The sequence below is a fragment of the Lithobates pipiens genome, unplaced genomic scaffold (assembly GCF_037356315.1).
Source record: "Lithobates pipiens isolate NorthernLeopardFrog02 unplaced genomic scaffold, aLitPip1_a1.2 Scaffold_16, whole genome shotgun sequence".
Taxonomy (NCBI): domain Eukaryota; kingdom Metazoa; phylum Chordata; class Amphibia; order Anura; family Ranidae; genus Lithobates; species Lithobates pipiens.
Genome location: NW_027507748.1, coordinates 8,220,450 through 8,234,151, shown reverse-complemented (window position 1 = coordinate 8,234,151; position 13,702 = coordinate 8,220,450). Strand labels below are relative to the sequence as shown.

The 13,702-nt window shown below is 46.6% G+C and overlaps 1 protein-coding gene across 1 annotated transcript in view; it reads left to right on the top strand.

Moving 5' to 3' along the window:
* Window positions 1-13,702, top strand: part of LOC143981578 (uncharacterized) — a 67,058-nt gene that overhangs the window by 36,370 nt on the left and 16,986 nt on the right. The window contains exons 5-8 of the mRNA XM_077479545.1: window positions 1,039-1,134; window positions 3,787-3,870; window positions 9,287-9,340; window positions 13,264-13,335. Coding sequence (XP_077335671.1) covers window positions 1,039-1,134; window positions 3,787-3,870; window positions 9,287-9,340; window positions 13,264-13,335 — 306 coding nt within the window. The remainder of the gene's footprint in view (window positions 1-1,038; window positions 1,135-3,786; window positions 3,871-9,286; window positions 9,341-13,263; window positions 13,336-13,702) is intronic.

Here is a 13,702-nt window from a genome sequence, read left to right as displayed (position 1 = left end):
TGCACTATGCCTTGTGATAAAAGAAAGTGGCTGTAAACCCCAAAAAATCTAAATAAACTGAACATTGTAGGTAAGTCAGTAAAGAGGCAGAAATCTACCGTCATCCTGTCATCTGCAATCCTCCCACTCTTCTCTAGGAAACCAATCCGACACCTGGAAAAAAAAAAGGTGTCGACACCCTTCCGTCCTTTGAGTGACGTGCTTAATAAGGAGTCCGGCCACCGCGTGCGCTGCTAATCTGTGCTAAGGAGAGAGCCGGGGTGTGTACAACCGGGAGGGTACTCCAGAGACAACACACCCCTGCCTCCTGCCACTGATGGGCACTGATGAGCCTGCACTGATAGGCAGTACTGATATGCTGCACTGATGAGGTCACACTGATAGGCGGCACTGATAGGTGGCACTGATGAGGCTGCACTGATGAGGTGACACTGATAGGTGGCACTGATGAGGCTGCACTGATAGGCAGCAATCATATGCTGCACTGATAGGCAGCACTGATATGCTGCACTGATGAGGTGACACCAATGAGGTTGCACTGATAGGCAACACTGATGAGGCTGTATTGATAGGTGGCACTGATATGCTGCGCTGATGGGCACTGATATGCTGTGCTGATGGGCACTGATGGAGGTGACACTGATAGGTGGCACTGATATGATGCATTGATGAGGTGACACTGATGAGGCTGCATTGATATGCTGCACTGATTGGCACTGGTGATCAGTGTAAACGTCCCCAGTAACTGGTTTTCATCTTTTCCTGTGCTCAGACACTGACAACACTGAGGAAAGGAAATGGCGATAACCGGCATTTGTTTACATGTGATCAGCGGTGACATTTATTAGCACGGTATGCATTTGGTAGGTGAATTATTTACAGAATTATTGTCCCATTAACCAGTGAATGCCGACAACAATACGGTGTTGGTACTTTGTATTGTCTGTCCCCGGAGGGGGCTCATAGCTTATTATAGTGATGAACTCCGACCTCAGATCTGAGATCTCATACTCATCTCCCTCCTGTTTTATCTTTCAGAGAGCAAAGGCTTAAGCGGCTGTGTCATTGCCTGGATAGTGATTGGAGTGATTGTCGGAGTTGTGCTACTTTTGTATCTCTGCATCTTAGGCATACGTAAGTATCTATAGAGACTAGAGACGCACCAATACCATTTTTTAAGTGCGAGTACCGATACTTTTTTTTTTTTTGTTTTTAGTTACTCGAAAAAGATTTTTTTTTGATTTTTTTTTTCAATGAGAAACATTTAAATATAGCTGTAAAAATATTAACAAACAAAAAAAAAATATTAATAGTTTATAAAATAGAAATAAATAAAAAAAAACAGCAGGAAAATAATAATTAAATGGATAGAAAGGTAGGACCCCCCACCATGCATCCAATTGATATTTCCAATTTGATATATAAAGGTTGAAAACGAGTAAAAAAAAAAACTCTCTCAAAAATGAGTGGACTTTGTGGGCATAACATGAGGCAGGAATGTATGAAAAATGTATATCGTTATTACAAAAATGATTAAAACCACATACAGACACCCTTAGCTTGACAAGGTCAACATATATCCAATAGCATAAAAATGCGGAGGTATGGATCCTTGCGAAGTGACAGTAGATCCATAGTTCACATGAATGGTGTGTGTGTGTGTATGTATATATATATATATATATATATATATATATATATATTATATATATATATTATTAATATATATATATATATATATATATATATATATATTACATATATATTTATATATTATATTAGTAATATATATATATATATATTATTAATATTATTATTAATATTTTATATATATATATATATATATAAATATATATATAATTAATATTATTATTAATATTATATATATTAATATATATATAAATATATATTATATTAACAAATTGAATCCATGATCTCCTCCATGCAAGCTTGTCAACGCGTTTCACAATTTTATATTGCTTCCTCAGGACATATTGGGTAGGTGCTGCTGGATCTTGAAAACCAAATACTGGGTGACACAACACAACAACAGACTGGGAGCCGATTTAGTCCATCCACAAATCAGAGTATTGAAGGCACAGAATTCTCTGATACACCCTGAACAGGGGAAAGGGGAAACCCAACTTCCTAATCACGATGGGGCAGAGTGGATCACTCTAACCAAGATATCAGGGGTGGACAAGTCAAGTGAACAGTTTTAATTGTCATAAAAGGTCTCGATATCGCTCAGGCCCGAATTTAACCCTTTCATGTATTGGACACAATGGTCATTTAACCAGGAGAAACCTTCTAATATTATGTGGGAAAACCCTTGTCTGGGGACCCAATAGTGGAGCCAAGCCCAACCCTGGTAGGGCAATGGGTACCGCAAGTGACTCAGACAGCAGGTGTCCCCGCCAACTATTAATAATTAAATGGAGAAGGAGAATAAGGAGGTCATTGAGGCTGATTAGAGTCAATTAAGTGTTAATAAGGAGGTTAAACAAAGGAACATTTAAGAAGAAAAAAAACAAAAAAAAAGTTTTGTTCCTTGACAGGTTGCTTTAAACTGACTTCATCTGCAGATGGAAGTTCATCCCTTTGATCTGTAGATGAATAAACAGAAAGATGCAAAAAGACACAATGGGGGTTATTTACGAAAGGCAAATTCATTTTGCACTACAAGTGTAAAGTGCACTTGAAATTGCACTTGGAAGTGCAGTTGCTGTAGATCTGATGGGAACATGCAAGGAAAATAAAAAAAACAGCATTTTAGCTTGCACATGATTTGGATGCTAAAATCAGCAGAGCTTCCCCTCATTTCAGATCTACCCCTTAGATTAACAGCGACTGCACTTCACAGTGCACTTGCAGTGCAATTTCAAGTGCACTTTGCACTTGTAGTTTGCACTTGTAGTGCAAAGTGCATTTGCCTTTTTCGTAAATAACCCTCAATGTTCCTTTTTATCTTTCTGTTTCAGCAGCTGAGCAGTGTTGTTGATAAACATTGCCCGGCTGCTTTTTTTTTTTTTGACAGCTCCAATTTCCGGGACTTTGTTTACACTTTAGCTGTCAACAGGGGGAACCCCACTGATAGCTGAATGAGTCATTGGTTGTTAGGGATGCAGTAGCCCCGCGCCTTAACAAGCGATAATTGCAAGGTCCATAAAGACACGGATGAGCGAGTTTGGGGTGGAAGGAACTCAACTGGTCTGCACAGAGTCCTGACCTCAAGCCGATAGAACACCTTTGGGATGAATTAGTGCAGAGATTGTGAACCAGGCCTTCTCGTCCAAATGCTCTTCTGGAAAATTGGTCAAACATTCCCATAGACACCCTCCTAAACCTTGTGGAGTTGAAACTGTTATAGCTGCAAAGGGTCGGCCAACTCAATATTTAACCCTACGGACTAAGACTGGGATGCCATTAGATTTCGTGTGTGTGCACTGTGCAAAGGCATGTGTCCCAATACTTTTGGTAATATAGTGTATACGTGATCTGGCATAGAGTTGCCATCCTGCAGCTGCTATAGGGCGGACCTTACAGAGCCCCATCAATTTGTGCCTTTCATATCTTCCTTCAACTTGGGACCTAAAATTTCCCCATTAGGGGTAAAGCCAGACACCCCTAAAATGATCCAATCATTCCTTTTGTAGACTATGAGGAGGGGCCTTCAGCACTTGTATCGACTTCCAGGCAGATGATTACTTTGTGTCATTTATTGTAGAAACGATCACCCAGCTGTGAGCATCCAACATCCAAATCCTCTTCTGTTTTATCCCACAGTGTCCAAGTTTTTGGGCGGATGCATTAACGCCTTTATGGCGTGCGGGATCCTGTGCGGTGTCGGGTGTTGCTTCTGTTGCAGGCGTGAGTATTATTGGGGTTCTTCCTCTCATTTTAAACCTCCACATACAGCAAGTATGGCTGTGGAAGAGCAAATTGTATGTAATAAAATGAGGAGACGCGTTCAAAGACGTCTCCAACGTAAATTACGCTGGAAAGAGCGAGATCACGACGCCTCTTTTTTTTTAGATCTTTTTACTTAAACTTTTTTTTTCTTTTTGCTAGAAAATCACTTAGAACCCCCAAACACCCTAGAGAATAAAATGGCGGTTGTTCTAATACTTTCTGTCACACTATATTTGCGCAGCCGTCTTATAAGCGCACTTTTTTTGAAACAAAACATTTTTTTTTTAATTAAAAAAAGAAGAGAACAGTAAAGTTAGCCCATTTCTTTTTTTTTTTTTTTTTTTTTTTTATATTGCAAAAGATAATGTTACACAGAGGAAATGTCACACTTCAAAATTTGCGCCCAACGAGTCACACTTCAAAATTTGCGCCCAACGTGTCACGCTTCAAAATTTCTTCAAAATTTGCACCCAATGTGTCACTCTTCAAAATTTGCACGCAACGTGTCACACTTCAAAATTTGCGCCCAACATGTCACACTTCAAAATTGCGCCGGCTTGTGGAATGGCGACAAACTTTTACCCTTAAAAATATCCATAGGGGACGTTTAAAAACTTCTACAGGTTGTATGTTTTGAATTACATCGTATTTGCGCAACGGTCTTATAAGCAAATTTTTTTGGGAAAAAATACTTTTTTTGAATTAAAAAAAGAAGACAACAGTAAAGTTAGCCCAATTATTTTTTTTTTATATTGTGAAAGATAATGTTACGCCGAATAAATGTCACGCTTCAAAATTGCGCCCAACATGTCACGTTTCAAAATTGCACCCAACATGTCACGCTTCAAAATTGCGCCCCAACGTGTCACGCTTCAAAATTTGCGCCCAACGTGTCATGCTTCGAAATTGCACCCAACATGTCACGCTTCAAAATTTGCGCCCAACATGTCACGCTTCAAAATTTACGCCCAACGTGTCACGCTTCAAAATTTGCGCCCAACGTGTCACGCTTCAAAATTTGCGCCCAACGTGTCACGCTTCAAAATTTGCGCCCAACGTGTCACGCTTCAAAATTTGCACCCAACACATCACAATTCAAAATTGCGCCGGCTTGTGGAATGGCGTCAAACTTTTACCCTTAAAAATATCCATATGGGATGTTTTTAAAAAATTCTACAGGTTGCATGTTTTGAGTTACAGAGGAGGTCGAGGGCTAGAATTATTATTACATGTCACTTTTATTCCTATTACAAGGAATGTAAACATCCCTTATAATAGAAAAAAAAGCATGAAAGGACCTCTTAAATATGAGATCTGGGGGGGGGGGGGGGGGGTCAAAAAGACCTCACATCTCATATTTACACTAAAATGCAATAAAAAAATGTAATAAAAAAAAAAAATAAGGCAGTTTAAGAGCTATGGGGGAGTGACGTGTTGACGTAGCTTCCGCCCTGCAATGGTATGGAGACAGGTGGAGGCCATCTTCCCCTCACTCGTCTCCATACTAAGGAAGGAATCGCCTCCTCCACTGCCAATGGAGCCACTAAGAGGCGGAGGGCACCAGAGGGGGGGGGGGGGGGTGGTGAGCCTATCCTGCCGCTGATAAATGTGATCCTGCGGTGAATCCGCCACAGAGACCACTTTTATTGGAAAGCGGACCGCCGGCTGAAGAAGAGGATACCGGGGTTATGGCAACTAGCTGCTGCCATAACAACTATACTCCTCTTCAAAATTAGGACGTATATCGGCGTGAGGCGGTCCATAAGTGGTCTAATACACCGCATACTTAATCTATTATAACAGCAAACAATAATGTTAACATTGTAAAAGCCGGAGCTAGTAGCCACAGATAAACTGTGAGCATTGAACTGTGATCATGTATTGCATAAGTGCTTGCCCCTATTAGTCCCAGGCATTATTATTATTATTATTATTATTATTATTATACAGGATTTATATAGCACATGAGGGCAGACAGTACAGTTACAATACACTTCAATACTGGAGGTATCAGAGGGCCCTGCTCCTTAGAGCTTAAAGTCTAGGAGTCAGCGTCAAGTGATACAAAAGGTAATAGCTGTGGGGGGGGGGATAGTCGGACAGATTGGGGTAGGGTATTCCAGAGGATGGGAGAGGCTTCGGGAGAAGGAGGCGAGCATGGGAGGAGGAGATGAGGGAGCTAGAGAGTAGGAGGTCATGGGAGGAACAAAGGGAACAATTTGGTAGGTATTTTGAGACTAGGATTGACAGAGGGGGGGTGGAGGACACGGAGCGGAAGCCAATGGAGGGATTGACAGAGGGGGGTGGAGGACATGGAACTGAAGGCAATTGAGAAATTGGCAGAGGGGGGTGGAGGACACGGAGTGGAAGCCAATAGAGGGATTGACAGAAGGGAATGGAGGACACGGAGTGGAATCCGATGGAGGAATTGACAGAGGGGGGTGGAGGACACAGAGCGGAAGCCAATGGAGGGATTGACAGAGGGGGGTGGAGGACACGGAGCAGAAGCCAATGGAGAAATTGACAGAGAGGGGTGGAGGACACGGAGCAGAAGCCAATGGAGGGATTGAAAGAGGGAAGTGGAGGACAGGGAGCGGAAGCCAATGGAGGGATTGACAGAGGGGGGTGGAGGACACGGATTGAAAGCCAATGGAGGGATTGACAGAGGGGGGTGGATGACATGGAGCGGAAGCCAATGGAGGGATTGACAGAGGGGGGTGGAGGACACGGAGCGGAAACCAATGGAGGGATTGACAGAGGGGGGTGGAGGACACGGAGCAGAAGCCAATGGAGAGATTGACAGAGAGGGGTGGAGGACATGGAGCAGAAGCCAATGGAGGGATTGACAGAGGGGGTGGAGGACATGGAGCAGAAGCCAATGGAGGGATTGACAGAGGGGGGTGGAGGACACGGATTGAAAGCCAATGGAGGGATTGACAGAGGGAGTGGAGGACACGGATTGAAAGCCAATGGAGGGATTGACAGAGGGGGATGGAGGACACAGAGCGGAAGCCAATGGAGGGATTGACAGAGGGGGGTGGAGGACACAGAGCGGAAGCCAATGGAGGGATTGACAGAGGGGGGTGGAGGACACAGAGCGGAAGCCAATGGAGGGATTGACAGAGGGGGGTGGAGGACACGGAGCGGAAGCCAATGGAGGGATTGACAGAGGGGGGTGGAGGACACGGAGCGGAAGCCAATGGAGGGATTGACAGAGAGGGGTGGAGGACACAGAGCGGAAGCCAATGGAGGGATTGAAAGAGGGAAGTGGAGGACAGGGAGCGGAAGCCAATAGAGGGATTGACAGAGGGGGTTGGAGGACACGGAGCGGAAGCCAATGGAGGGATTGACAGAGAGGGGTGGAGGACACAGAGCGGAAGCCAATGGAGGGATTGAAAGAGGGAAGTGGAGGACAGGGAGCGGAAGCCAATGGAGGGATTGACAGAGAGGGGTGGAGGACACGGAGCAGAAGCCAATGGAGGGATTGAAAGAGGGAAGTGGAGGACATGGAGCGGAAGCCAATGGAGGGATTGACAGAGGGGGGTGGATGACATGGAGCGGAAGCCAATTTAGGGATTGACAGAGGGGGATGGAGGACACGGAGCGGAAGCCAATGGAGGGATTGACAGAGGGGGGTGGAGGACACGGAGCAGAAGCCAATGGAGAGATTGACAGAGAGGGGTGGAGGACATGGAGCAGAAGCCAATGGAGGGATTGACAGAGGGGGGTGGAGGACACGGAGCGGAAGCCAATGGAGGGATTGACAGAGGGGGGTGGAGGACACGGAGCAGAAGCCAATGGAGAGATTGACAGAGAGGGGTGGAGGACATGGAGCAGAAGCCAATGGAGGGATTGACAGAGGGGGTGGAGGACACGGATTGAAAGCCAATGGAGGGATTGACAGAGGGGGTGGAGGACATGGAGCAGAAGCCAATGGAGGGATTGACAGAGGGGGTGGAGGACACGGATTGAAAGCCAATGGAGGGATTGACAGAGGGGGATGGAGGACACAGAGCGGAAGCCAATGGAGGGATTGACAGAGGGGGGTGGAGGACACGGAGCGGAAGCCAATGGAGGGATTGACAGAGGGGGGTGGAGGACACGGAGCGGAAGCCAATGGAGGGATTGACAGAGGGGGGTGGAGGACACGGATTGAAAGCCAATGGAGGGATTGACAGAGGGGGGTGGATGACATGGAGCGGAAGCCAATGGAGGGATTGACAGAGGGGGATGGAGGACACGGAGCGGAAGCCAATGGAGGGATTGACAGAGGGGGATGGAGGACACGGAGCGGAAGCCAATGGAGGGATTGACAGAGGGGGGTGGAGGACACGGAGCGGAAGCCAATGGAGGGATTGACAGAGTGGGGTGGAGGACACGGAACTGAAGACAATTGAGAAATTGGCAGAGGGGGGTGGAGGACACGGAGTGGAATCCAATAGAGGGATTGACAGAGGGGGGTGGAGGACACGGAGTGGAATCCGATGGAGGAATTGACAGAGGGGGGTGGAGGACACGGAGCAGAAGCCAATGGAGGGATTGATAGAGGGGAGTGGAGGACATGGATTGAAAGCCAATGGAGGGATTGACAGAGGGGGTGGAGGACACGGAGCGGAAATGAATTAGGAGCTTTGTGGTGCCATTGGTTCGGAAGGTGGCTATTGTGTAGATGTTGCGAAGGTTAAGGCGGCAAGACATGGACAGTGATTGGACATGGAGCCGAAGGAGTCCAGGATTGCACCTAGAACCCGGACACGAGGGGACGGGCTAATAGTTGGGCCATCAATCTTGACAGAGAAATCAGGAAGAAATGTTGATGAGCTCAGTTTCGGATAGATTGTAAGCTCTTATGAGCGGGGCTTTCTGATTCCTCCTGTATGGAACTGCATTATAACTGTACTGTCTGCCCTCATGTGCTATAGAAATCCTGTATAATAATAATAATAATAATAATAATAATACATTCATCAAAATATGCCACTGGTTCCATGCCGAAATCAGTGCCCTCATATAGAGTACATTGTACTTCTGGGGGGATTTGTTCTTCAGAATGGCAAATTACAGATCAATTTGTATGTCGGTTCTGGTTCCCTGAAATCTCCATCTTTGTTTCCTTTCTGTCATTTTGGTCCCAATTATTCCCCCATTTCATGTGGTTTATGTTCTTTACAATATTTTTTGGATGGGAAATAATGAAGTCAACTTACATTGTGGTTATTAGAGCCGTTCTCTGCATATGGTGCAGTGGCACTCGTCCGGCTAATACTGAAGATTATTGGACATTGCTGTACATGATATAAGAACATTGAATTGTCTTCCCGGGCCGATGACAGCCCATAATTATCCCAATGTTTACCATTATATTATTTTCTAGGAAACTGGAAGAAAGGGCTTGAAAACCTTGTCCATGCAGTCCTCCCCCTCACTGGTGAGCCAATTCTTCCTCTTCCTCCTCCTCGTCTTCTTCCACCTTTTCCACCTCCTCCACCTCTTCCACCTCTTATTCCCCTTCCTCTTCCTCCCCTTCCTCCTCTTCCTCCCCTTCCTCCTCTTCCTCCTCTTCCTCCTCTTCTTCCTCTTCCTCTTCCACCTCTTCCACCTCTTATTCCCCTTCCTCTTCCTCCCCTTCCTCCTCTTCCTCCTCTTCCTCCTCTTCTTCCTCTTCCTCCTCTTCCACCTCTTCCACATCTTCCTCCCCTGGAGGGATAGACAGAGGGGGGTGGAGGACACGGAGCAGAAGCCAATGGAGGGATTGACAGAGGGGGGTGGAGGACACGGTGCAGAAGCCAATGGAGGGATTGACAGAGGGGGGTGGAGGACACGGTGCAGAAGCCAATGGAGGGATTGACAGAGGGGGGTGGAGGACACAGAGCGGAAGCCAGTGGAGGGATTGACAAGGGGGGGGGGTGGAAGACACGGAGTGGAAGCCAGTGGAGGGATTGACAGGGGGGGTGGAAGACACAGAGTGGAAGCCAATGGAGGGATTGACAGAGGGGGGTGGAGGACACGGAGCAGAAGCCAATGGAGGGATTGACAGAGGGGGGGGAGGACATGGAGCAGAAGCTAATGGAGGGATTGACAGAGGGGGGGAGGACACAGAGCAGAAGCCAATGGAGGGATTGACAGAGGGGGTGGAGGACATGGAGCAGAAGCCAATGGAGGGATTGACAGAGGGGGGGAGGACATGGAGCAGAAGCTAATGGAGGGATTGACAGAGGGGGGGGAGGACACGGAGCAGAAGCCAATGGAGGGATTGACAGAGGGGGTGGAGGACATGGAGCAGAAGCCAATGGAGGGATTGACAGAGGGGGGGAGGACATGGAGCAGAAGCTAATGGAGGGATTGACAGAGGGGGGGGAGGACACGGAGCAGAAGCCAATGGAGGGATTGACAGAGGGGGGGAGGACATGGAGCAGAAGCTAATGGAGGGATTGACAGAGGGGGGGGAGGACACGGAGCAGAAGCCAATGGAGGGATTGACAGAGGGGGTGGAGGACATGGAGCAGAAGCCAATGGAGGGATTGACAGAGGGGGGGAGGACATGGAGCAGAAGCTAATGAAGGGATTGACAGAGGGGGGGGAGGACACGGAGCAGAAGCCAATGGAGGGATTGACAGAGGGGGTGGAGGACATGGAGCAGAAGCCAATGGAGGGATTGACAGAGGGGGTGGAGGACACAGAGCTTCCATGGGAGGCTCTATGTTCGGGGCAATTTGGAGACCCCTCTTATAGAGTCTACTAGACTCCCAGCAGTCACTATAAGGCAGGATAAGTCTCTCTAAAGCCAGTGTGATCCACCATTCTGCAGCTCCAGGCCTAATGATGGTAGAAGTTACATTGTTACACTGATACATCAGGTAACTGGAGAATAGGGATGAGCTTCGTGTTCGAGTCGAACGTACGTTCGACTCGAACATTGGCTGTTCGTCCGTTCGGCGAAATCCAAACTCTTGGTCCGTTCGCATCAAAATTCGTGTGGCGCGCACGGCCCACAATGCACTGCGATGACGCAGTGCATTGCTGGCTCATGATTGGCTAAGCATGCACTGTGACCCCACATGCTTGGCCAATCGCAGCGCCAGCAGCGAGGAGAGCCATGATTGGCCACAGGCAGGATGCCTGTGCCAATCATAGCTCAGGCTGTGTAGTGCACGCCCCACACTATATAAGGCCGCCTTTGAGGCGGCCACGTGTAGTGTGTTGGCATCTGAAGCAGTGGGTGTTCTGTGTACCTTCAACACAGTACACACCAATCGTTTTTGGCTGATTTCCTATCTTGCTCTTGTGTAGTGGTTATTGTCTGTGCCCTGACTGCAGTATACACCACTATATTCACCTCACCTATATAGCTAGTGGTCCATCTTTAATAATAGAGCTTGCAGTCAGTAGTGTTAGGAGATAGTGCGTGCTGTCTGCGTGCTCTGTACCCAGTACATACCGCTATATCCACCTACATAGCTGTTCTCTATTTGAGCCCAATTGCCATCTGCAGGAGTTATTGGAAGTTGTGTGTGCCTCCAGCACAGCACAGTATACATCTGTATATACCCCTTTATCTCTGCTGTTCTATAAAAAAGGCATCTGCAGGAGTTTTTTGGTTCTGGGTGATGCCAGCAGCCCAATTTTTCTGCCCCTGTTTAACAGGGGTGTTTAATTGTTCAATTTTTGATGCAATGCTTTGCAGCAGGGCTAATTCCTGCAATAAAACTAGAGTATATGGCAGAGGTTGCAGTGTGGTGGCACCAGCACCAGTGCCTAAGGCCCCATTTTTCTGCCCCTGTTTAACAGGGGCGTTTAAGTACAATTTTTGATGCAATGCTTTGCAGCAGGGCTAATTCCAGCAAAAAAACTAGAGTATATGGGAGAGGTTGCAGTGTGGTGGCACCAGCAGCAGTGCCTAAGGCCAAATTTTTCTGCCCCTGTTTAACAGGGACATGTAATTACAATTCTTGATATAATATTTCACAGGAGGGCCCCTTCCTGTGCCCACCCAGAGTAACGGTGAGGACTTATAGTGTTGTGGCACCAGCACCACAACCACCAAAGGTCAATTTTTCTACCACTGTTCAACAATGGCATGTAATTACAATTCTTGATATAATCGTTCACAGCAGGGCGCTCCAGCGCCCACCAAGAGTCACTTTGAGGGCTTACAATGTTGTGGCAACACCAACACCTTGTTCCGCCATTTCTGCAGAGCATATAGGGCAGGCCCCTACTTTCAAACATCCAACTTACAAACATCTCCTACTTGCAAACGGAAGGAGACAACAGCAAGTGAGATGAAAAAAGATGGACGACAAAACAAATTATACAGGGGTGATAACCCTTCCCTATGTTTTCCAAAAAGCTTAAAAATAGTTTTTTTGACTGGAGCTACACTTTAAAAATGTACCAGTTGAAAATTACAAACAGATTCTACTTAACACCACAAACCTACACAGTCCCTGTCTTGTTTGCACCGCCTGTATACTGCTGTTCTGAGTATATAGGGCCTGGGGGCCACACGCATTTCCTTTTTTTAATATGGGTACGGGGTTCCCCTTAATATGCGTACAAGACCCAAAGGGGCTGGTAATGGGCAGGGAGGGCTACCCATGCCATGTTTCTCAATGATTTTCATCCATATTGCAGGAACCAGATATAACATTAAAACCGCAAGCAGTTTTAAATGGTGTTATTTCCGTTTAATGTCATTTTGTGCAGGGACTGTTCTAAACACGGGAAACACGTGGCACTTCACAGGCATACTACAGACACCCCCCAGGCACCATATTTAAAGGAATATTTCACTTTTTTTTTCTCTTTAATTGTCATTAAAATCAGTGCTCCCGCGAAAACGGCCATTTTTAAAACTTTTTTTGCAGTGACCCATGTCCCCTGGGGCAGGAGTCAGGTCCCCAAACCCTTTTTAGGACAGTATCTTGCATATTAGCCGTTAAAATTAGCACTTTCCATTTCGAACGTTCGAGTCCCATAGACTTCAATGGGGTTCTAACGTTCGTACGAATTTGGGGTCCGTTCGAAAGTTCTGGTGCGAACCGAACCGGGGGGTGTTCGGCTCATCCCTACTGGAGAACATCTCTGGATATAAAAAGGCCTCCGATAAGATACAATCAATAAAAGACTGACGGGATTTAGGTCACCATTTCACTTTAGTGTCCTCCATCATTTCTCTACACTTATACAATTGTCATTGGGAAGGAATGTGTCTGTTTGGTCCATAAGAACCAATAAGAACAGCTAGCGCATGTTGGAAGACGTCTCCTGTGATTGGCTAGTCTGCATCCTCCTGGGTGAAGTATGCATTATTACCTATTATTTGATATCTCTTCTTTATAACACTTTCAGAAAAAATGTTTGGAGAGACGGATGACGCTGAAAAAGGAGAACGCTTGAGTTCAGTGGATGAAAAAGCAGAAGGTGGGTGCCCAGAAGGGCCGGGGCAAGGAGGGGGTGGCAGGAGGGGCGGCTGCCCTGGGTACTGTGATATCATGTGCGGTGGGGGAGAATCGCAAGGAGATTTGGGAAGGAGGGGATTTGTGTTGGTAGGGGTTGGTTTTAAAGGGCAGCAGGGAGTTAGAATAATTATAGTAGGGGACATTTTTACTATGAGTGGTGATTTTGGGGGGATTTGTGTTGGGGGGAAGAGAATTTGTTCTTGGGGGGGGGGGGGTTGTGCTAGAAGAGGTGATATGGTAGAGGGGGGAGAGGATTTGTGCTAGGAGGGGAATTTTTTTTTTGGAAGGGGGATTCGTACTAGTAGAGATGATTGGAGCTTTTTGTGCTA